Below are 25,810 nucleotides of genomic sequence, written 5' to 3'. Positions count from 1 at the left end.
TTTTTGAACCCATAGGGTGCTGATTTTGCATGAACCTTTCGGGGTTCAATTTTGAACCTTTATTTCTTAGTGTGCAATATGTAAAAGAATAAATGATACTTTCATTGTAATGGTGAAAGTTTCGGATGCGTTTTATTTTTTGACGAATCGTCAAATACTCAAATAACTGAAATAACTCTATGGTTTATATCGTTCCTATATTTTTGTTTCATGTAGTAATGCGTAATAGACAGCTATGATACGACACCTTTTCGTTTCCAACCTACAGTGGGAAATCACGTTTTATTTTTTTTAAACGAATTCCACTGAAACTATTACGTGGATTTACTCAGGCCTAAACTGCATTGCTATCATTTACATTTATTGTTACATCTTGAAATAGTTGATGTATACAAGATACATGGGACCTTGGAATTCATGTTTCACTAGTATTGTATGAAAGAGAGAGATAAGAACTTATCGTCCAAAATGATGCGAACTTAAGAGCATTGTTTTCATATTTATAAAGACACTGACAATAAAGTATATTTTTACAGTATATTTATCTTTAGTATCTTATATTCTTTTTATATACACCGTTTACACGCATTCTGTTTCTTTTGAAAATCTATTTGGAGTATATAAAATTTGAGCAAGATTATAAGATACATAACCTTTTGATACTTTATATGATTGTTGCAAGAGCGGAAGAGCCAATGTTTGTTGATTAGGATTGACAAGACAACTCACTGTTTTGAATGGATTTCAAGCGAATAACAAAAGATTATATAATATATCCAAACACTTACAGATCTAAGTAGGCAGTGCACTCCCAATTAGTAAATGCTGAGTGCTGACTACTGAGTCTACCTCAACTATATAATAAAAAGCATGTAAATTTATATCTTTTTCAAGAATATCTCACCCAAAATAAAGTATCAATTTTCTTCCATGCAGAATATGCAATTGAGTTATTGAACAACCAGTTTTCATACGCGGCGATACAGGGGCGACATCCCCGTAAGATTTTTCAACCCTGAAGCAAAAAGTAGAAGAAAAAAATGGGAGTACCCACAAGAACGAAGAATGCCGACAATGAAAGAGAGGTTTCTGTGAGAAGTAACTGAATTAGACATTTACCATTCGGCAATGGGAGTCAATATTTCGGCACGATTATTACTTGACTTGAAATTAGGGCCCCCTAAGAAATCCTGGATCCGCGCCTGGCTCCCGCTCACATAAATCTAGCAGGGCCTACTCTGATGAGAAGTTAAACGAAATTGAAAGCATCAAATGGTTAAAATAGAAATCGCTCGAGTTTCCCGCTCGCATTGATTATTTTTTAAAGTGATATTACATTTATTCATGAACACATCATTATATATTCAATTGCCTCTTCTTCATGCATAGGCAGATCCAGGTGGGACCCGAGGGGCCCGGACCCCCCTATTGGTAGAGCAAAAAAAGGGGGAAGAAAGAAAAAGGAAGGAAAAGAAAAGAGAAAAAAAAAGAGGGAGACGAATGAATAAAATAAGATGAGAGGAAGACTTCGAAAAAATATTTTATGTCACTATATAAAATTTTCGCTCGCGCTTCGCGCTCGCATTGCCTGTTAAGTGATCCACATATCTTGTTCAACACGGAGCTTAAATATCAAGTTTGGAAGTCAGTATACAAAACATATTTCTCCTTGGAAATCGAACTTTCATTAATTTTTGTGATTTACATATTGATTTTTAAAAAGTGCTCTGTAAAAATGTCAGTTTTATGGTCTGAATATTAACATTTTCCAATTGCGCTGCGCGTTCGCGAATTTTGATTTATCAGGTACCTATTATTTTCATGTATTCCATAAAGTTTTCAAAATATCCCTTTTCAGGTCTGATTGTCAAAACGCATCAGCTAGCGCTGCTATGCTTGTATTTTTGATTGGCGGGTTATGTATGTCTCAATATTGATTGTATAACAAACTACTTAAAATCCCCTTTTCATGACAGTTTATCAAAAATTTCGGCTCGCGATTTGCGCTCGCATTAATGGTTAAAAATATATCAACTAATTAATGATGCATCCTATTCATAAATAAAAAGGTGCTTCAAATGTTCAGTGTTCAGGCCATAATATCATCAGATTCTGAGCCCTCATTATGCATTAATACTAAGATATCAATTTAATAATTAGATTGTCACTTTTGTTTTATCTCGCGCTTAGCAAGATGAATAGAAAGATATATAGTCATCATATGATAACATGTTTTAAGGATGTCAAGGTCCTATGTCTCAAAATTAAAGTAATAATGAAACATCAGCTTTTTATCAAGTGCGATTTATATCCACCTTACAAGTTTCCTACAAAGTGTTTGAAATATCAGATCGGAATATCAAATATTTTAAGCTCGCGCTTCGCGCTCGCTTTTATTTTCATGATAAAAGATTGTTTAGAATGCCTAGATTCTAGGTCTAAATCTGAAACACGCGCGCGCATTTTCATTCAGTTATCCAGTTTCAGATCACAATATCAAAAAATTCTGCTCGCCCTTTGTGCTCGTATTATTAATTCTAAGATCCCCTTTCTCATCCCTTTCATGATTTACAAAATATGAATAGAGTATCCGTTATCAAGGTCGAAATCTCGATTTTTTTACGCTCGTATAATTTGATTGTGAAATATGTAATGTCTTCATGGCTAAATGCAAGCAGTCCTTAAAAGGCACTTTTCGATCAGTTCAAAACGTATATAAACATTTTCTGCTCGCGCTTTGCGCTCGCATTATCAATGTAGGAAGATCTCCTCTTACTCATCTTTTTCATGATTTAGGAAACATGAATAGAGTGTCCCGTTCTAGGTCTAAATCTAGAATTTTTCCGCTCGCACTTCGCGCTCGCATCAATTGATTTGATTTGATTTATTGTTTTCTTCTGCATCCATAACATTCGTATAATACATTTTTCACAACATAAAAAACATAATATGTTAGCATTTTTGGCATGAATCATAAATAAAGAGTACTAAAAAATAATTCCAGACAAAAATGATTAACTATATGATATTCACAATTTGCAGGAGGATTGTCATCATAAGCAGATTGCTTGAAAAAAATGACAATCCCAAACTTATACTAATTGAATTAATACATTTATAAAGCAGAATTGGCATATATTTTCAAATACGAAACATTAATTCATATTATAGTATGAAGATGAAGATGATAAAGCTGAGGGTGACGGTGATATGATGATGATGTTGATGATGATGATGATTATGATGATGATGATGATGAAGGCCATGGAGATGATGGTGGTCATGATGAAGATATTGGTAATGACTAAATCGAAGGACAATAAATTCACGATAAAAAGGATACAACACAAAGGTTTTACTTCAAATATTCTGATAATAACATAGATTTAACGTTTGCCTTAAATGAGTGAAGAGACGAAGATTGTTTTACAAACTCTGCTGGTAGAGAGTTCCACAAATCTGGACCATGGTGTCTTATGGATCTCTGCGCAATAAGCAGTTTGGGGTTGATTAAATGGAAATTTGAAGAGTTACGGGCAGGGTATGAATGAATAGATGTATTCAGATAATAAAAATTGTGGAATGAAGGTAGGTGGGAGCATGTTATTTACGTACTTAAACATAAGTAGTAAACTTTGAAGTGTATTTATGTCAAATACTGTTAGAGTCTTTAGTTTATGGAATAATGGATTTGTGTGTGATAAATATTGGGAATCAGTACAGATTCGAATTGTTTTTTTCTGTAATTAAGTAAATTTTAAAGTTTTCCATTCTTTATGTAGAAATGTCAAAAATTTTCAGCTCGCGCTTCGCGCTCGCATTATTTAATTGATGAAATATGTAATGTCTTCATGGCTAAATGCAAGCAGTCCTTAAAAGACACTTTTCGATCAGTTCAAAACGTATACAAACATTTTCTGCTCGCGCTTTGCGCTCGCATTATTAATGTAGGAAGATCCCCTCTTACTCATCTTTTTCATGATTTAGGAAACATGAATAGTGTCCCGTTCTAGGTCTAAATCTAGAATTTTTCCGCTCGCACTTCGCGCTCGCATCATTTGATTGATGAAATATGTAATGTCTTCATGGCTAAATGCAAGCAGTCCTTAAAAGGCACTTTTCGATCAGTTCAAAACGTATACAAACATTTTCTGCTTGCGCTTTGCGCTCGCATTATTAATGTAGGAAGATCCCCTCTTACTCATCTTTTTCATGATTTAGGAAACATGAATAGAGTGTCCTGTTCTAGGTCTAAATCTAGAATTTTTCCGCTCGCACTTCACGCTCGCATCAATTGTTTAGTTATACTGTATAGCTATCCTGTTCATGATTACAAAAACTGATTAAAGTTTTCCATTCTTTATGTAGAAATGTCAAAAATTTTCAGCTCGCGCTTCGCGCTCGCATTATTTGATTGTTGAAATATATAACGTCTACAGGACTGGTACATTCTAAAAACTGAAATGTTGGATTTTAACACTTTCTAAGTGTTGAAATATGTAAATGTTATTTCACCATTTATCATGTTGCGAAAAGGGTGAGTTTTACAATACAACATGATCCGCAAACCAAAAAAGGTTATACCTATCTCGCTGTTCTAACAATTCCGAAAATGCTGAAATAAATATCGCATTGCCATTGGCTAAAAGTCATACGTATGATGACGTCATGAAGAGCGTCTAGCATTTTACAAAAGGTTGAGTCAGAGGCGCTTTTCCATTGGTCCATACTGATCACGTGAACAAGATCGCCGCGAAAACCTCGTCACTATCTCATCACGAGACTCTAGTGCTATGGACCGAAATTATCCCCCAAAATCCTGTTTTTTAGAAGGTAAGTTGATCTCTTAAGTAGTATATTTCCACAGTTTAACACATTATGAGCTGAATCAAGCTATTTTTTTCTTCTTCTTCTTTCATTTTTCAAGTGGAGTTGCGTAGAATACCCTGGACCTTGCTAATTGTGAAGAAGATCTTTGCTTTGACTCGCCTGCGTCTATTGCCAATAATGTGTGCTGTATAATGTGGGGACCTTCAAGCTCCCCTAAAGCTACGCACTGAATTGTATTCAGCAGCTAAAAAGTCACAAAAATCATTGGTTTCTGCAAATTTCATTTCCTTATCCTGATTCAACATATTCTAAAGTTGATTTGTGGAGAAAATTATGACGGGTGAATGCCTAATGGCACATTTTCAGGTCGATATCAATGCCGATGATTTGTTCCGAAAAATGAAGAAGGGGTCCATGTAACGTAGCCTACCGTCTGTAGGGTAGGTCTAGATCTACATGCGAAGTAATGTGCAGTGTGTATCGCGTGTGTATTTGACTGATTTGAACACGTTGCATTGCAGGTCTAACTGTAACATAGGCTAGAGTGTTCTAGATCTATGTGAATTGTGATTTGTATGGTGCGTAGCTTTGGCCTTAAAGGTAATGGACAGTAGTGGTAGCAAAATGAAAGTTGGCATGAAACTGCTCAAATATAGACCTAGGCCTAGTGACTAGTCTGATATTGTTCGGTTTGCATACAAAAATACATGAGTGAGATAATCTGGTATTCTCTTCACGATTTCCGGTGATTTTCAGCTAAATAATTCAAATGATCGTATATCAACCGTCACCTTATATGATGCCTGTCCCTAAATACCGACCTCTTAACAGTTTCCCGTCCTACTACAGAAAAAGTTCTCTATAAAAATTTCTTCAAATGTTACTGACTTATACTTTTAGGGAAAATACTGCTCCATATGGTCCACTTTAATACATTAAAGTCACGAATGTAGGCCTACGCCAATTTGGAATGGCCGTCAGAACAGAAAACCCTTGCATATTTCTTGAAATAAAAGATGGTGTCTTAATACCGACCTTTCAAATTGACAATGAAAATAATTTGAAAATTTAGATGAAAATAAGTTAAATTTGAAATCAAATAGAACTTCAATCGATTCTCCAGATGTCAATTACCCGGATTCGTGTAGTTTTTTTATAGATAAAATACAGCTTCGAAAATGTAATTTTAATGGTATTTTTTCCAAGTTAGACGTTTGACATCTCTTGTTTTCCTTGTAAAAACTGCACAATAATTGACGCGCATATATGGGGATGGCGTAGTTAAGACGCGCTCGGTTCAACGGCACATAGCGGTTCGCACACACTGTTTACACATGTGTGAATTTTCAACGCAGGCCCGCGCTGAGAACTTGACGTATCTTTCGTTGATATTTCAGCCATTTCTAGATCTAAACAAATATTTTTCAAGAAAACGTCAACTATGTTCGAAATGAGTCATTCTACATCAGTTCATGTAGTAATTTTCGTTCCCCCTAACAAAGTAGTTAAATATTCAAAGCGCCACTTTTCCCACTACTGTACCTTTAAGCTTAGTTTAGGACCATACATAGCCTAGCCCCACTCAGGGAGTCATTGGTATGCTGAGTTGTGCAAATTTATGTGACATGCAGCCCTCTATAGTTGGATAATTTTAATGACATCAACTCCTACTAAATAAAATGTATGCATTTGTTTAGACCAAATGTTGCATATATTCTTACATCCGTATTTGTAACTATTTCCAGTTTTTAGTGGCTTATAAACTAACTTGCCGCAAATCAATCTGTCTTTCATATACAGTTGCAGCAGGAATTCCATCTCTTATTTCCTGATGCAGCAGCTAGACTCATTTCAACCTGGGAAACGCGGTTTTCCCCATTCATCCTGAAAGTAGGAGAATTATCCAGACTTCCTAAACTCCAAACACTGATGGATGAGAACAAGAAGACCAAGGATGCACACAATGGAACACCTGGTATGAAATATTCATTTTATGACTATGATTTATGACAGATTTGTATTAAGGCACTTCTCATGAGGACATTCTTAGCTATGGGGACCCTGTTATAACAGACCACCCAAATAACCTGCCCAATTAACTCCCTGGGTAAAAAAACAAATGCCTGTACAAGGCAACCAGGATTTGTATTTTACCTAGAGTGTAGTGTACCCTTACCGATGGGGTATGAACTGAATTCTGCATATTTAGCACTATTTCTAATCTTCAGATCCAAAATGGAACTATTCACAAAGAGGATGCAACAAGTCCTACGTGTATGTTCATCCATCAATTTTGGATGGTGTATGTATTTCAGTAGCATGAAACTAATAATTTGTGGATGAATTTCAAGCATGCTTAACTATTGTCACTACTCAGAACTTCATAGCATTAGGTGAAATGTCAGATAATTGATTTTTAAAAATTTCTTTTAGGAAGTTTGAGGAAGCTTTTTAGGCTTGTAAAAATAATTTTAAAGAGTTAAATTGCTGTATTGCTTTCCATAATGTATTTCCTTGTAGGGCCTCTGAATGGAATTCTGCCTTGATAAGTGGAGCTATAGTTATCCATGTATATTGTTATTCGTTCATTCATTTGTTTATTTATTCATTTATTTGTGTATTCTTTTATTCATTTTCTTCCAGATGCCCTGTTTGCTTACAAAGTACTGATATACCTTCTCCCATCACACGCAGGGAAGAAATCTTCAATTTCAGATGCTCTCTCATACTTCATGGTCACAAGACCGGTATGAAATAAATTGAATGTAATTTTTAACTCACTATTCCAATTGTTTATTGAGTAATCATGGAAACCTGTCAACTAAAACTTGAATACATGAAGGTCATTGTGGGCTATTCATCATATGGATTAACAGAGATGGCACACACTCTCTCTGGGACCATTTGTTTTAAACTTCATTGACATTTAATTATAATTGATGTAGCAATAACTTGCAGTAGGTGGAAATGACTTTGAATTTGCATGCCTCTGCCAACAAAGTGGTCAGGGCATAATCTTGGGTTGTCCATTTGCATGTTTGTATCAGGTTGACAATCTAATTAAATTTTTGGTAGTGTTAAAGGTCAGAGTGCCAAATGGCATTTGGCTAATGTTAAGGGTCACAGCAAAGTTGAAATAGCCCGTTCTCCGAGGATCTTGAGAATGGTCTAGCTAATCGGCTTAAAATTTAGCATATAGATTGGGCTGATAATGATAAATCTAGGGTCACTAGGACAAAGGCACATGGCACAGCTATATCAATACCCTGAACCTGCAAAACTTCTTTGGTCGCAATATAACATGTGGGCATAATGTTTGACTGCGTACAGTCAAAATTACTCCAGTTACGTTTTGAATTCCTTTGAATACAGTCAACTCTGCATAAGTCAAAAATCACCTAGGTCAAACTAAATAAATAGTCCCTGTTCATCTTTATGTGCAATATACATCGAGTAAGTCGAATTTCACATAAGTCAAATAATTTTTCATGGTCCCTTGGAGTTTTACTTATGCGAAGTTGACTGTATATGTATCATGTTCAAATTTTGATGGTCCATGTACAGCATACTGGCAAAGACTGTATACAAATGAGCCGAGTGCCTCATTTAAATGAACTCTCGTGTTCTTGACCCGTTATACAAGTTCAAATTTATATTTTTCGAAAGCTTGATAAATTTGCCACGCAGGCATGCACATTTTGTATTGGCCTTATTAAGGCATAGGTGGGAAAAAGAGCACATTATTTCTACAATTTATGTTCCTTTTTATCCCAGTTTCATCCATTGCATTTTATATCTTATAAGACTAATTTCTGATTTTAATTGGAATAGCCAGTAAATATAGAGATTTGATTATAATTATGATTCAAAAGACAGAATGCCAAAATATTGAATAATTTGCAAGATATCACAATTTGAAAATAACATATTTTTCGGGGTCATAGCAATATCATTGCACTGAGTTCTTTTATATTCTAAATCTTTTTTGCTTCACTGCATCTATGCCGTGCACATTGCACCTGCACATATCCTCAACCCCTGGAATTACTGTACTACTATTATGACACTTGTGTTTCCTTGCAGAACGGAACCGCTGTGGCGAGTTTTCTCGTTGAGAAAACGGATCAAAAGAGAACCCAGCCGTACCTGCTTCGCATAGGAGATGGCTTCACATCCCCGTCGACTTTCTTCATCATTGTTGATGGGAAAGCCGTACCCTGCGAGAGTGATGCTACTCAAGCAGTTGATGCTCTATTCAAGAGCCACTACATTTTTAACATTGAGTATGCAGATGAGCTGAAGGGATTCTATGCATTCTTAGAGCACTTCGTGTATGGAATCGGGGTTTCTACTGATCACATTCCTGTCCGTGCACGTGAACTTATGGCAAGCATAACAGCATTGGCTCGCACCCAAAGCCATTAATCATTTCCAACTTCAACTGGAAGAACTGGACATCGGTTTTCTTGCCTATGTATGGAGAATCATTACATTTCAAAGTAAACCTTTCCCTATTCGCAACCATTTTTTAATACAGGTAGTTCCTAGTCAATGCATCTGGGAGAGTATTCCGTATTCTATCCTTGGATTTAGTTGACGAATACAGTATGTATCAAATTAGGGCTTATTTTAGGCCTGTATGGTGTGAAAGTCTCAACATGCTTTTGATATGGCTGTCAATAGTTCCATGGTATAGATCATTCTAGTTTTTGATTCATGTGAAAATGTCAGCATACATGGATTTATTCTGTTAAATTTGTCTCGTAGTTCTGAATACATACACACCTGTATAACATTTGTCTGAATTGTGTGTAAGTGGGGAATCTTTATCATTGGAACCTGTGTAGTATAGCAGTGTTTTATACATACATGAATATTTGATTCAACTGATGACTGTATAATGTTTGGGTACATCAGATAATATTATTCATTGTGAAATCCTGGGGACATGCACAATGAGCCATTCCAACACCCTTTATTAGTAGCTTTTTCTCATATTTTTCTTTTTAAGAATTAAAGTAATTTCTTGTCAGTGTGAATTCCCCTTTAAGCAGTAGATAACTGAGACTATGGTATGTATTGTTGAAATCTGTATGTATACAGTATATAATTCCATGTTCAGAACTTTTCTATCTAGTTTCCAGAAATGTAAATTTTATGACATCTGCAACAGCTTATACACATTTTTATTGGATGCTTTTTTTTTTTTTTGCTTTAGTAATTTCCCCCATGGTTTCCCATTCTCTCCATTCCTTCACTCAGTCTTCTAGGAAGCAGAGTGGGTGGTTACCTAGATAATTGTATGATTCTGGTGTCTTTTGCTTTTGTCTTTTTTTTTTTTTTTTGGTTTGTTTTGTTTTGGGTTTTTTTTTTATGGCATCTCTTAATAGTTTCCACCATGGTTTCCCATTCTCTCCATTGTTTCAGTCTCCTAGCAAGCAGAATGGGTGGTTACCTAGTGTACGATCCTGGCGTCTCTTGCTGTTGTCTGTGTTTTGTTTTGTTTTTTTTTTTTTTTTTTTTTTTTTTTTTGGGGGGGGTTAGTAGTTTCCCCCATGGTTTCCCATTCTCTCCATTGTTTCAGTCATCTAGCAAGCAGAATGGGTGGTTACCTAGTGTACGATCATGGCGTCTCTTGCTGTTGAAGCTCGACGTCTTCCTCTGTTTTTTTTTTTTTTTTTTTTTTTTGGGGGGGTTAGTAGTTTCCCCCATGGTTTCCCATTCTCTCCATTGTTTCAGTCATCTAGCAAGCAGAATGGGTGGTTACCTAGTGTACGATCCTGGCGTCTCTTGCTGTTGTTTGGTTTTTTTTTTTGGGGGGGGGTCAGTAGTTTCCCCCCTGGTTTCCCATTCTCTCCATTGTTTCAGTCATCTAGCAAGCAGAATAGGTGGTTACCTAGTGTACGATCCTGGCGTCTCTTGCTGTTGTCTGGTTTTTTTGTTTTTTTTTTTTGGGGGGGGTTAGTAGTTTCCCCCATGGTTTCCCATTCTCTCCATTGTTTCAGTCATCTAGCAAGCAGAATGGGTGGTTACCTAGTGTACGATCCTGGCGTCTCTTGCTGTTGTTTGGTTTTTTTTTTTGGGGGGGGTCAGTAGTTTCCCCCATGGTTTCCCATTCTCTCCATTGTTTCAGTCATCTAGCAAGCAGAATAGGTGGTTACCTAGTGTACGATCCTGGCGTCTCTTGCTGTTGTTTCGTTGTTGTTTTTTTTTTTTGGGGGGGGGTCAGTAGTTTCCCGCATGGTTTCCCATTCTCTCCATTGTTTCAGTCTTCTAGCAAGCAGAATGGGTGGTTACCTAGTGTACGATCCTGGCGTCTCTTGCTGTTTGTTTTTGTTTTGTTTTGTTTTTTTTTGGGGGGGGGTGTGGGTTAGTATCCCCCATGGTTTTCCATTCTCTCCATTGTTTCAGTCATCTAGCAAGCAGAATGGGTGGTTACCTAGTGTACGATCCTGGCGTCTCTTGCTGTTGTCTGCTTTTTTTTTGGGGGGGGGGTTAGTAGTTTCCCCCATGGTTTCCCATTTTCTCCATTGTTTCAGTCATCTAGCAAGCAGAATGGGTGGTTACCTAGTGTACGATCCTGGCGTCTCTTGCTGTTGTCTTTTTTTTTTTTTTTGTATGTGTTTTTTTTTTTTTTTTGGGGGGGGTAGTAGTTTCCCCCATGGTTTCCCATTCTCTCCATTGTTTCAGTCATCTAGCAAGCAGAATGGGTGGTTACCTAGTGTACGATCCTGGTGTCTCTTGCTGTTGTCTGTTTTTTGTTTGGTTTTTTTTTTTTTATTTTTTTTTTTGGGGGGGGGTTGTAGTTTCCCCCATGGTATCCCATTCTCTCCATTGTTTCAGTCTTCTAGCAAGCAGAATGGGTGGTTACGTAGTGTACGATCCTGACATTTCATCTTCTTGTCCAGTGTTGTGGTACTTTAAATCATATTTAGAAGTTTCCTACAGTATTGCATTATCTTTGAACTATCATAAGATTCTTAACCAAGAATGCTGAGGCTATTTAATGAGGGAGAGTATATTTGGTTCAGTAATCAAGTTTGTATAGGTGTTCACCAATCCGTCTGTTACTTGTCATGGTGAAGCTACTCCCTATTGCAGTTGAGTAATCATTTATCCCTTTGCAGTTGATTAATTCTTTATCAGAATCGTGGCTAATTGAAATAGGCATGTGATGTGAAACTCTTGACCCTGAATATGCTTTCGACATTGGGGTGGCATGAGCCCCCTTCCATATCATATGAAAACAAGTGAAAAGTAACAATTTCCATGAGAATGTGTAGGTAATAGATTTATTTTATCAAAACAGTATATTTTGTGATGTGGAGCTGATGTTCTAACGTAATGAGGTCAAGGTAAAAGGATAGTTTTAAAAAAATGATGAAAGAAGTGCTTAATGGATCATTTCATAATTGATTCATTGAGCTCAAATTTTTAAAGAAACATCCACACATCTGTCATTGCAACATTGCTTTTATGTGATATCTTTCATAACCAGGGACACAATACTTGCATGTTAGGCATCCTGGAAAGGATGCTTCATGATGAAGTATGATGCCCACATACAAAATTCAGTCTTGTTTTTATATATTTCTGCTGTTCTGCATCAATTTTACCTACACAAACATTAAAAACATCCAAAGATAAATACAAAGCATCATTTCTGATAGTTGTTTTCATTTGAAATTGTAAATTAATTTGATGCTAGATCCCCTCTATCCCACTACTGAACTTCCCCATTAAGCTGTAGATGATTGAGAATATCTTATGTACAGTTTATATCTGTATGTTTACAGTATAATTGAATGTTCATGAATTTTTCTATCAAGTTTCCAGAAATTTGAATTTTTTATGACATTTGCAACAGTTTATACATATTTCATATTTGATGCGTTTTACTTAGACAAATTTAAAATCGATTGTTATAAAATTTGCAACAACACTCACTTTTTTGTTGCATTCATTTAAATTTGTCAAAGTTGATACTGATTTTTATGGCATTTGTAACAACTTGTATTGGATTAGATGCATTTGAATTTGACAAATTTGAAATGGATTGTCATGACATTTGCAATAACTTATATTATTGATTGGATGCATTTGGATTTGACAAATTTGAAATGGGTTTTTTGTGCATTTGCAACAACTTTCACATTTTTGATTGAGTGAATGTAAATAAATATTTAGCTCTTGCAATCATTTGAACTGACATGTTTTGTTGAGCTTATCTGTACAGTATGATGTTCTGAATGGCAAGTCACCCTTTTAAGTGTTAAATTTAACATATTAAAACAGTTACATTCAACATTTTCCCCCAACATTTTCAAAACGCTGAATATCTAACATTTGTACAAACGCTGGAACAACATTTAAAAAGTGGTCATTCCTCGGCCCTTTTCTAAATGTTGATTCACCATTTTAACTGTTAATTTTAACACTTTGACAAAAGGTACATTCAACCTTTTTTCCAACATTTTCAAAACGCTGAATATCTAACATTTAACAAAACGCTGGATTAACATTTAAAGAGTGGTCACTCCTCGGCCCTTTTCTAAATGTTGAATCTAACATTTATCAGGTTAGATTCAGCATGAGTGTTTTTAGAGTGTAGGCCTACCTTTCCGATCAGTTCAAAACGTTTATCAAAAAATTCTACTCGCGCTTCGCGTTCGCAGTATATTGTAGGCACATCTTTTTTCAGAATGTTCAAATTTTAGGGGGAAAAAATACATACAATTAAAAAAAAATTGCTCGCGCTTCGCGCAGGCATTATAAAATAAGGATTATGATATCATACATTTATGTTGATTTAAAGAATAAATCTAAGAAGTGATTTATAGGACTACCCCCTTGAAAGAAACAAACGAAAGAAAAAACACATCTTCGAGCGGCCGATCGGGAAAATATGGCTGAAAAAATATTTCCGGGCCCCTTTATTGGCAAAGGCTGGATCCGCCCCTGATTCATGTGCCTATGAAATAAGATAATTTAACATGCATTTAAGGCATTATGATTGCCTGGGGGAGGGAGGGGCCGCCATTTTCCCGAAAAGTACAGGGGCGCCAAAATCAGGTCGAATTTGGGCCCCCCTCCCTACGAAATCCTGGATCCGCGCCTGGGAGAGAGTGCTTGCGTTATGTAAGGGTAGAATAAGATGACCTATTGAATTGAATTTACTATTAGCGAATCGATAAAATTCCGCTTTAGTTTAGGTTTAATTGTCGTGAAACAGATGTAACGATTCGGTTTTGTTGTCAGAATCATAAGTGGGATCATAACGTATTATCCGGGGTATTATCCCGCGTATATAATAGGTGTAAAGATGGGGGGGGGGGGTTAAATTAATATATCTAATATTCCGTCGAGGTTGTTAAAATAATAACTATAAATTGAAAACTATAGGCCTACTAGTTAAGAGTTTGCATAAAGCTCAAGTGGAATCAAAGTCCTCTTTGCCTCGGGTGCTTTGCAAGACATCCACAATGCAAACAAAACTGCCTTCACCTGCATAAACGTTCATTGGAATAGGCTTTCAAAGCAATCGGATTGCGGTGCCGTGTATCAGCAATATTTTCAAGGTATCCAGTTGATTTTTACGTTCTATTGATTAACATTATATAATTGAGGCTTTTCCAAAGAAATTTACTGGGGAGACTGAATCGTTTTCAAGTTTGGTACTGTAAACCATTACCCCGAACAGGTTAAAAACACGAAATTGGCGCGCGCTCTCGGATCTCGATGCAAATCGAATATAATAACAGCGTGCGTAGAAACCGCAGCAAGCTTACTGTATTTACAATTACATCAATCGTCTTTCTGAAACAACTGTGTCGAATAAAAATCTTGCTCTGATCTCGTTTTTTGCGAAGACAGTCTCACTATTAAAGGATATATCTGTTAAATGGGATAAATTTGAACAGTTTCAACCATGGGTCTTAGTCAACTTTTCACCTCGTTTTTCTCATATTTCAGAGACAAAACTTGGTTCCTAATGCGGAGAGGAGATGACCAGCGGTACCGGGTTGGTGCACCCGGGGACCTCGGGGAGGAAGCACTACAGGTAACCGCTGATAACTTAACGAGTTGTTTGTTTCGGAATGTTAGGCCTGTCGTAACGGTAGGCCTGAATTCACAAGTGTTAAAACTAGGTCCTAGGACAAAGTAAACACTTGTGGTGTTTACAGATTTTTCCACAGATTTTGTGTATGGTATTAAAGGTAAGGTCACGTCCCCCAAGCCGAGGCCAAGTCTGTGCAATGCCAATGGCAGTGCCCTCTTTTGCAGGGCCCTGTGGCTGTGACGTGCCTGTCACTTGTCAGGTCTAACATTCGACCTACCTATTATTTAAACTGGTAACTGCCTTGATACTGGGTTGTTTAACAACAACAACTACTACTGGGGGTGTTGATGTAACTCTTAGAAATTTGACAAGCAAAAAGATGAAAAATTAAAAAAGATAATAATTTTAAACATTAGATCAAAGGGGAATGAAAACCTTTGAACAAGTGGGCTTGTGTGGAAAGAGAATAATCAAAGAATAAGATCAAAGAAAGTTTGAGAATATTGGGCAAATAATGAGAAAATTATGAGCATTTGAATATTGTGATCACTATTAAATGCTATGGAGATCCTTCTATTGGCAATGCGACAAATATATGTGATGTCACATGTTAACAACTTTCCCAGGCTTTGATGAAGTTTATAAAATACATGTACCTCCAAAATGTCTATTTTGCTCTTTCCTATGGTGATACAAACTCTTATCCTTTGATGTATTTTTGATAATCTGTATTAAAGAAAGAATTCATGATCTACTGATAGAAGTCTAGTAAAAGACACTTGTTCACTGCTACCACCCTGCCTGTGGGTAATCAACAGGTAGGACTATGGTATGCCAATGTTGTACAGAGCACACACTTTAAAAAATCATTAAAATCTCACTTTTGTGACCAAAATTACTAATTTGATTAATTTCCATACAGTTGCAATTTATTTTTTCATTAGTAACTTGGGAATAATTTTTGTATTCACCAGAGTGCTCAAAAACTTGAATTTTGGGCATATTTTTTGTACGCCCTCTGTTGGTGGAAAGTAATATGGCAAGAAAATTTTCATTTTTTGATCTCTATTTTTAATTAAGAAAAAAATAATTTAAAGAATCAAATTTAAATAAGAGTAAGTTGTATGAATAATAGGTGTAATGGAAATTGTCAGTGTAAAAAAATCAAGCATTTGCCCCAAAGAAAAAGAGAAAATACCAAACATTGCCACCCTTATTTTGCCACACATGGAGATATAAGTGAGAACAAGGTTATATCATAACCTTGTTCATTGAATGAGTGGTAAAAGAGGCATTTTAAATGAAATAATATGAAAGTGATGGGAAATTTGGTTACATGTGACATCACACATCCTTGTTGCATTGCCAATTGGAGGAACTACATTACAATAACAAATGCTCATATCTTTCTAACTATTCATTCAATTTTCCTCAAACTTTTGTGGATCTGTTTGAGTTTTCAAACAAAGTATCTTGTTTCAATTGTTTCATTTTCCTTTAAGTTCTAACTTCAATGTAGCCTAATAAACATGTAGATCTAGATAGGCCTAAGATTAATAAAGGTCTCTGTTCTAACACGTAACATTTTTTAAGTCTTTGGGATGACTCGGCCAGGATTGAATCCCAAACCTCCCGGTAATTAGTTGGGGGCTGAGATAATGCAAATTTACATGTAGGCTGAAAACCAAGAATGCTGTAAATGACAACAGAGACAAGCACACATCGCTATGTGTATTGATATCTCTTGAAATTAAAAAGAGCTGTGTGTTCTGATTTAAAGAAGACCTCAGTAGGATATAGTTACGTAATATTCTGGGCTGAAAATAATTAAATGAAATGAATATCAAGTGCCGTAATCCGTTGGAGACTGAGCCTGTACATGCAATGTATGGGGGAAGGAGTCTAAGGAAAACATGTTACAGCAAAATTATCCAGGACTCCCTAAATGGGATAAATCAGTTGTCAATCCAATATATTTAATTCTTGGAAGACAAATTTGAATGAACATAATTTCATTTTAATAATAAAATATATAAGAGAAAAAGTGGTGATATATCAATTTTTCTTATTGAATATTCATGAAGGTACTGTATGCTAGAACTGTAGGCCTACACCAAATTAATGCAAATCTTTACAATGTCATAAATTTGTTAATCCTTGTCCAATTTTTTGATTAATTTTTTTAGGTGTTTTATTTGTATGATTTTCTTTTAATATCTGTTCACATATTGTTTTCAGCCTTAAATAACCCTTTTCACTACATGTAGTAATGTGCTATGTGTACTTAAGTCATCCTAGTTGCTACAAGTATGTAGGTCTAGTGTATACATTGCTCCTTGGGGACACTGTCCAATGTAACAACATTCACATTGTACATGGTTTTGCTCAATAAACTTCCACATGGTGTAAAAACTGTCAATACAAATGAACAGTAAAGCCTGCAAAACAACCCTGCTCATAATTTACACTGATGTATCACAATAGGTGGTTTCAGACCGCCTCGAAGTTCGCCAGTTCCAGGTACATTCTCTGATCGGGAAATACCAGGTATTTTGGTAATGTGAAAGCAAACTACGTGTAATTTATCTGAAAGAAAATACCCGCTAAATAGTAGGTACTTGGCGAAATTACGATAACTTTCGTGGGGATTTTTCCAAGGTCGCAGGTATTTTGGCAATGTGAAAGCAAATTACGGGAACTTTTAGCCCAGTGTGTCGTTGGGCGCGGCGACGTGGGTGGCTGCTGGGCTAGTGATCTTGAATCTCGCACCTTGCCTGCTTATCAGACCATATTGCGCATGCTCGTAACTTCGGGAACTTATCCCGAAGGATGTGTTTCGGGGCGGTGTGAATGCAGGAATAATTAACGGGTATTTTGTAGCCTTAAAAAGTTCTCGTAATTTAACGGGGATTCTTGTGATCGAGGTGGTTTGAAACCACCTAATATGTGCCCAATTTTTGGGACAGAAAAGGGTCAATGAAACAACCAGTCATTTAACAATGATTCTTTTCAAACTTTTACCACCTTGGCAATGGATGTCAACCTGCACAGTTTGTGTAAATCTGTGAAGTGCATATCAATAATTGTACAGTAATTTGCAAGTAGGCCAATAGTGTGCCAACAACTTCCCACAATGAAGGCGCACAAGTGAAGGCTAGGAAAAGAATGGTCTATTGTCATTACACAATGGCCCCTTTTCATATGTTCTAGGTTGCATTCTATTCAGGCTCACATACACTTTATCTTTGGTTATATTTCAATAGGTTTTATTGAGTAATGTACTGAAGAGACCTGTACTGTAAATTTAAGTTGGGAATTGCTATGACTATTCCCTGTCTGTAGTATGCACTGAAGTACTTGTATAAAGGTAATGAAAGTGAGAATGAAAAAAAAAAATCATCAAAGTTGGATACTGAGATCACTGGAATATTCTACCAGTAGTATTTTTTTTCTAGCTGGCATGGATCCCCTCCTTCCAATTAGAGTATGAATGCCTATATTTTTTTAGGGCAATGTTTAACATTGCTCTTCAATACAAAACTGTTGACTTGGTATCGATCTGTATACATACAGTACATACATGTAGCCCTATACATGTACAGTAGTATATTGTTCATTCTTTCTTTCTTTGTTTCTTTTTTTTTGTCAAAAAGTAGAGCTAAATACACGTACCTGAGTATCAATCAGTTCATGAATATTTAAACAATTGTAACTGCAATTCTTGAGGATTTCTATTTGTACAGTTATTAATATTTGATAAATGAGTACTTTATTCTTGAAAAAGGGTTTTGAATTTCATTTCCCCCCAAAGTTTTGTCAAATATGTTTCCTAGAGTTCCAAACATTAGAATATAAAATAATTGAAACTATAAACTTAACATTTTTAAGAAGCTATTCAATTTTAGGGGTATAAGGACAAAATATATGTACAGTACCTGTAGTTACTATCAATTGTACTTTACAGATTGTACATGCGTGCGGGGGGGGCACTCAGTATATAATGCATAGTGGGTATGTGCTGCGGAGGGGACCCCCATTTTTACACTCAAATTTCAGTTCCAAGGCATAGCATTTTTGTATTATTGAGAAAAAGAACAAAGAAAGCCGCTCCTAAGCATAGAATTTTCTTCTTATCAAGAAAAAAGAAGAAAGAAATCCACTCCGAAGCTTCACATATTTTCCGTTCCGGCCACATTGATCTGCTACGATGAGCCGTAATTTTGGTGAAAAGCGGCCGCAGAGCGCTGTCCGACCATCGCCTGTGTACTAGCGCACCCGGCACCCATACTGCTTGTACCGCCAGGCTAGCTGCATGCACGATCCATAGGGATGCATACACACTCAAACCCAGGCGACCTGTTCCAAGGACCCCGTTTTCACAAACATTTGTAGTTCCGAAGCCCATTCTGAGGACCCTCCTTTTTATTTAAGCCCGCTCCAAGGACCCTGTTTTTTTGTCTCGCCCGCGGCACACACCTACATGTACTACTTTTTTTTAATTCATGTATTTTGTAATTTACAAAAATAATAATAATTGTCTTTTATATAGGGCGGTATCAATCACCAACTGCTCAAAGCACTTCACAATTGTTATTACATGTACCTGGTTACTGGATTCATTGCTTTTTTAGCAGAATGTTAGGTGCAAATTTGCAAAAAAATTAAAACCAACTACCAACCACTATGACGGTTGTTCCCTACCGGTACCCAATTAGCACCTGGGTGAGAGTGGTTAAAGTGTGGATTGACACCTTGCCAATGATGCTAGTCCACGGTGAAATTCAAACACACAACCCTCTGATTACAAGACAAGAAAGAATCGCTACACCATGGCGCTTCCACTACATGGGGGTAGCTGCTTGTCTATGATGTCACAACTCAAATACTTCAGATTCTATATAATCTTTCATGGACTTTCCTCAAACATTTACCAATATTTCTAATTATTTGTTTGTGCCACATATTCAATCAACTTTTCTTTTAAGGGTGAACTTCCCCTCTATAATGTTTCACAAAAGTTTAGAATACATGTACATCTTAGTTTACACATTTGAAGGATTAGAATGAATGAAAAGAAAATACCTCTCTGTGTTTTGATCCTCTGCTTTTTGGCGATTAGTGATTCAATAGCAGTCAGTGCTTATCACCCTGATATGTATTTACAATGTACATGGTAAGTGATAAATGTAAATTTGTAATATCATTTGAAGTTGTGCTACATGTAGTTTTTTTTTTAAGATAGGAGAATAGCTAGGTATGAAACACTATCTGAATTCAAATTCAGGAATCTTTCAACTGATTAGTTATACGAAGAGTACACTTGCAATGATTTTTTTTTATAAACATGGCTTTTCCTTCTGTCCTTCGTCACATCCACTCACAAGCGGATACTGTCTGGCAAATCAGCTTTTAGAGAAGACAATAAAGTCTAGAGCTCTATTGAAGATCAGGGAAGTGATTCATGAAAGGCTTTATTCAGTTTACAAATGATTTTTTTATGTGGTAAATTCCACTGAAAGTTACTAGCTACTATAACCCTTTCATCTGATTGGATGAGAGCCAAGTCGTCAGTAAGAATAATTGATAAATCTCTAGTGAAATCCTCCCCTGGTTCAGAAACAGACTTGAAAAAAAAAAAAAATGAGAGTTTGATCATATCTAAGGCCGTGTTAATGCTTCCACTTTTCAGGCCAGAATCAGCGTTTCCAAACGCGATTAGTCCAAAACACGGTTGCGTCCATGCTTACTTTCATTTGAACGCTGTTTCAAAACACCGATCGTAAACTCACAAAAAGGTGCGTTTGTAAACGTTGTTTGACCAGAATCAGGCTTTCTTGGGAAGTATAAACAGAACCACGATCGTAAACGTGTTTAAATGACGTCATTTGGTAATGCTTCCGGTGAGATGAAAATCCGCGAGCAAATACAGTCGTATCGCTCCATGTTATCTCCACGTAATAGCAACACTCGAAAAAAAAAAATTTCGAAAAAAGGCACGTCCAATTTGACCTCGCTTTACAATGCGAAGCAAGCTGGAGATCGTGATTTGCTCTGAAAAGTTAAGCATAAACAGCACTCCCAGAACCACGTTTACGATCGAACGTTTGAAATCGCTGATTCTGTCCTCGCAATTGAAGCATAAACATACCCTTAGACTACTACCGGTATACAGTGGTCATATCTAACACTACTACAGGTATACGCTGGTGTAGATTTAAGAAGGAAACCTTATAATGAACCAGTATGTGACACCATGTACATACCTATATGCACACTAGGATGATACACTTTGAGGTACAGTTATCTTTATATATTGTACTCTCGTATAATTACACTGAAGCCTCATTAGAATGACAGTACTAATCTCCTGATTCTTTTTATTACCCAAGGTGAGTAGAGGTACTTCCTAATCTGATCTTTTTTTACGACTGACGGTTCACACCTGACTCTTTCGACGCTTCCAATTAATCTCACTGGATTACAAAAATACATGTACCCGTAAATACCTCAGTATGAGCCTCGAAAAAACCTGATAACAATTTTATGGGTTCACACCTGCCTTGTGTTAAGATAACAATTCTTGTATTAAATCTGCAGCAAGACTCACATTCACATTCCTATTCTTGCTTATTCTGTCATCTCTATGTGTTTGAATCGCATACAGTAATTTTAATCAAAAATTGTTCATTATTCATTTCATAAGCACAAAATTATGAAATTGCTCCTCGACTCCTCTTGAAAAGTTGTCATCTACCAGTAGGTCATAATGAGCTACAACTAAAGTTGATCTGATAACTTCCAAATGTACATGTACTTGTACGTATACAATTGGAGAGCTGTACTGTACATGCAAGTGATACCATGAAATTCAATCTTACAAAATTCATATCTCTGTTTTATTCTGCTGATATTTTTAAACTTTTGTATTAATATTGGCTTAAAAAATGACTATCAAGGTGGATTTCCCTTTAATATACATGTACCTAGGATAAGCCCCAGAGTGGTTTGTTACTGTCTTTTATTGTGTATACCTCAGTCAGTTCATGGTCTAAGAAGCAAATAGAATAGGACAGGGACAGCTTCAAGGAGAGTTCTCAAGCAGCAACAAAGAATGCTTCCAGCTTTATATGTATCATTGATTTTTCTGTCATGTTTACTGCAGCATTCACTGAATATTTTCCATGAATTTGTCCCCTGAAAAGAAAGTGAAGCAATGGACATGTACATTGCATCTCGTGCAGATATAATCTTGTTGAATTATGTAAGAGTGCTTGACGTTTTATACCACGAAGTAGCTTCAAGCTATTTCTCTGCAGTGTGATGCAATGGGATAATGATGATTTTTATGCTTGTATTTATGAATAGGCGTATACATGAATACCTTGTCATAGGATTTTAGCGTGCCCTCAAGCAGCACTTTACATTACATTCTGTTTCTAAGCGCTTTACATTGGAGTTATTATTACCCCGGTTATCAAATTCTGACATGTCCGCACACAATAAATGTACCCTCTCCAATCCCTGGGGAGCATTCCAACAAGATTTCTAATACCCCTTTCATAAACCCAATTATGCGGCTAATAGCAGCATAATTTGGTCGTAAGATTGGAGGAGGACCAGAGTTATCTGCATTACTTTGATGCTGCTATTATCCGCATAATAGCAGCATCAGGACAAGATTTTGAGTTTATGAATGCATTTCCAAATAATGCGGATAATTGCCATGGTGCGGTCACAAGGTCACCCTTTTCCAACACAACCGCATCGGAGGGGGCGTGTCCAGTTGTCATAATATCCAAGTCCTTTGGAAGCGCATAGAGACATTATTCATAATTGTGATATGCGCTATACAAGAATTGTTTATTATTATTATTATTATGACGATTATCCGCCTTTTTCAGGACGGGCGCTCGTACAAATAATGCGGCTTATTTTCGGAGTTTGTGAATTTTTATTGAATTATCCGCATTACTCTTAGGCGGCTAATTGGAGGAAAGGTTTATGAAAGGGGTATAAGACTCAGTTATGTGGCATACTTCATAGTATTTCACATCCTACCAGGTACCAAAACACCTGGGTGGAGAGTGGCAAAGTGTAGATTGATATGCCTTGCTACATGTAAAGGACGCTAGGTCACAGCAGGATTCAAACACGTGACCCTCTGATAACATAGAGAGTCCGAACCACTGCACCATGACGCTTCAATTGTACAATGTCATTCTCCGCTTCTTGAGGAGTTTTCCAGCAATGAGCTGTGCAGTTGCTCGAATTGCTGAGCATTGGTGTTTGTATCCCACTGACAACCCACGTCAAAAGATATTTCCCAATAAAAAAATAACTATTTTAATGTGTTGGCCTGTAGGGAACATTTTTACTGTTAAATGTTACCTTGTGATCATGTGATCATTAATCCACACTATTCTGATAAGTTTCAAATGTTCTGTTGCAACTGCTTCTTCAAAATAAATGGGGCCCTAAGATCTTCAGTATTTCACATTCTATTATTTTGTTTAAAAAAAAAAATCCTTCTTGAATTAGATTTTTGTATGCAGCATATTTAAAACAATACACTCAGTGTCATTTTGAGCACCAGGCTTTATACAGTATGATAAAAAAATGTCAAAAAAAGTTGAATTCCTTTTCCATGTTGGAGCAATCCTTATCTTCAGTATTATTAACACGATCTATTAAATCACAGGGCTCTTCTACATGTATCTCAAACTTCCAGTGATGTTCACCTACATTTTACAGACATTCAGTGTATTTTACCATCAGTTGATTAACCTTTCATACCAGCAAATTTGTACTGGTGATACATTCTAATGTAAAAAAAAAAAATTAACACTAAGATATTAAACCACTGATATGCACAACAATCTAGTCTGCAGACGCAGACCCTGATTGAAACTTTGATCAGCAAGTGTGTCTCCATGCAAAGACTAGCACATACAAAACTTGCCGTTTCAGGGACTTCAGTACACAAGTATGAGTAGGCTGCACATTTAGACCCTTAAACTCGAGTGAAGGGTTTGCACAGCAGACTACAAAAAGCCCTCCATGCATCTTTCTGGCAGAGAATCCCATTTTATACATGTTGGATTTGTCTGAATTTTCCAACATCAAAGGGGAATGGGAATGTTAAACTGCAAAAAAAAAACCAGAATGAAGGGATTCTCGATATCAGGACAACAAAATAAACACACATTTAGATAAAAGATCAGATGACTCTGAGATGTACTGTAAATGTATGTATACATTCTCAGATCATGTGACAGTATTTCAGGTGATGAAGTGCAAGTTCAGATTACATTCTGAGACGTGACTTTATCTTAGACATGGATTGAATCACCAACCAACCATCCCCTAGAGGATATCAACAGACAGGATCAAATTTTGGAATATAGACCGAACGTGTAAATGTAATAGAGGTTGATATTGGAAGGTTAACTTTAAAAGTACATGTGTGTGATTGAATTTGATTTTTTATACAAATGATATTTTCTCCACTTTTGTGAATGTTAAAAATGGCTCACAAACTTGAGAAATGGCTCTAATGAATTATGTCCAGTGTGTGTGTGTGTGTACTGTTTGTTTTGTATCTTTTTTTTTTTTGGGGGGGGGGAAGAGCAATTACATGTAAACCAATAAATGACAGCAAAATTCAAGTCTTTTTATATGTTTTTCTTCTTTATTTTGGGGGACCAGTACATTTTAGATTCAGACCAGTACTTTAAAAAAAGGGATAAACTGGGTATCTTCTGGTCGGACCTGAACAGGTTGGACCAGTACAAAAAAAAGGGTTACATGTAATACAGGTCTGAGGTATCATCAGGGGACGTAACACACAACTTAGCAATTATTGTAGAACATTTTTCTACGATTGATTCCATAGACTACAATGTACAATTGTCAATATCAAGCATACGATCAATCGCAAACCCAGATGATTACTGTTTGACCTGAAGGTTTGCACACTGATTAGGTTTCATGTGGGTGTTTCATAAAGCGATTTGTAACTTATGAGCGAATTTGCTATCAACTGTTGACCCTTTCTTGGGAACTACTTCAGCACTGGTGTGTTCATGTATCAGTTACCACAAGAAAGGATCAGTTGTTCGTAAAGTCGCAGCTTTATGAAACACCTACATGTACCAGGAATCCTAGACAAAGTTGCCAAATAAAGGGTTCTTTTCTCCAAAATTTGCACGTTTGTTACACATGCCCCAATGTACATGTATCATGTGTCTTGTCAAGGAAGAATTTTTGGTCCAGTTGAGTTGGCATTTACTAGTATTTTGTGTTCATTATGTTTTTCAGTTAACATTTGGTTTGCATAATACACAATTTAGGTTGAATTGTAAGGAATCTTCTTGAAACAAATTTAGTTACTTGATTACAGGTACATGAAAATTACTCAAATTCACTGAGAGGGTATTTGAACACCCATCCCCCTCCCCCTCCCCCGTCTCACATGTACAATGTAGAAACATACTGCCCCTACATCCGTGATCTATTTGATAGCAAAGTTGCTTGTGTATGGTGAGATGAGAAGATTCCTCCTAGGAGTGATGATACTTTGGGATGGATGAAGACTTGCTTGTTTGATATCTCTTCTCTGTAAATTTATCAAGCCTCATCGGATCTTAGCGTGAGATACGATTACAAGGGTGACAGGAGCGCCAGAACAAACAGATATTCACAAGCGTACATGGATGCTTGCCAAGAAGATAGAATAGGGTTAGATGGAAGATGTGTGGGGAATGCAGATGAAGAAGATGAACTAATAAACAAAAGATGGAGAAAAGTGAGGGAGATACATTGTACATTGTATGTGAAGAATCAATGGAAAGGTCTATACAATCCTTTTTAAATCTCACCAAAACCTTTTTGTAAAGGAGCAAGGGTCAAACTTGCAGGTAT

At 36.4% G+C, this 25,810-nt stretch overlaps 2 protein-coding genes across 3 annotated transcripts in view; both read left to right on the top strand.

Annotated features, from left to right (window-relative positions):
- The first annotated feature begins 6,492 nt into the window (after window positions 1–6,492).
- Window positions 6,493–10,418, top strand: LOC121416300. Its single transcript, XM_041609884.1, has 3 exons — window positions 6,493–6,805; window positions 7,474–7,577; window positions 8,914–10,418. The coding sequence occupies exons 1-3, from the start codon at window positions 6,760–6,762 to the stop codon at window positions 9,253–9,255; spliced, it is 492 nt and encodes a 163-aa protein (XP_041465818.1). The 5' UTR covers window positions 6,493–6,759; the 3' UTR covers window positions 9,256–10,418.
- A 3,860-nt stretch (window positions 10,419–14,278) lies between these two features.
- Window positions 14,279–25,810, top strand: part of LOC121416164 — a 38,751-nt gene continuing 27,219 nt past the window's right edge. Inside the window, exons 1-2 of one of the 2 annotated variants that reach the window (XM_041609763.1) lie at window positions 14,279–14,408; window positions 14,803–14,890. In XM_041609763.1, the coding sequence (XP_041465697.1) occupies window positions 14,822–14,890 (69 nt within the window). In that variant the 5' untranslated portion in view covers window positions 14,279–14,408; window positions 14,803–14,821. Of the gene's footprint in view, window positions 14,409–14,621; window positions 14,891–25,810 lie in introns of those variants that run through there. The other variant, XM_041609684.1, reaches the window with a different exon arrangement.

This window comes from Lytechinus variegatus, chromosome 1, assembly GCF_018143015.1.
Source record: "Lytechinus variegatus isolate NC3 chromosome 1, Lvar_3.0, whole genome shotgun sequence".
Classification (NCBI taxonomy): domain Eukaryota; kingdom Metazoa; phylum Echinodermata; class Echinoidea; order Temnopleuroida; family Toxopneustidae; genus Lytechinus; species Lytechinus variegatus.
This window is presented reverse-complemented; position numbering and strand designations above follow the sequence as displayed.

Coding starts and splice junctions, on each gene's coding strand:
- LOC121416300 (XM_041609884.1), top strand. CDS start 6,760: ATGGATGAGAACAAGAAGACCAAGGATGCACACAATGGAACACCTG. Junction 6,806..7,473: donor TGCACACAATGGAACACCTG/GTATGAAATATT, acceptor ATTTTCTTCCAG/ATGCCCTGTTTGCTTACAAA. Junction 7,578..8,913: donor ACTTCATGGTCACAAGACCG/GTATGAAATAAA, acceptor GTTTCCTTGCAG/AACGGAACCGCTGTGGCGAG.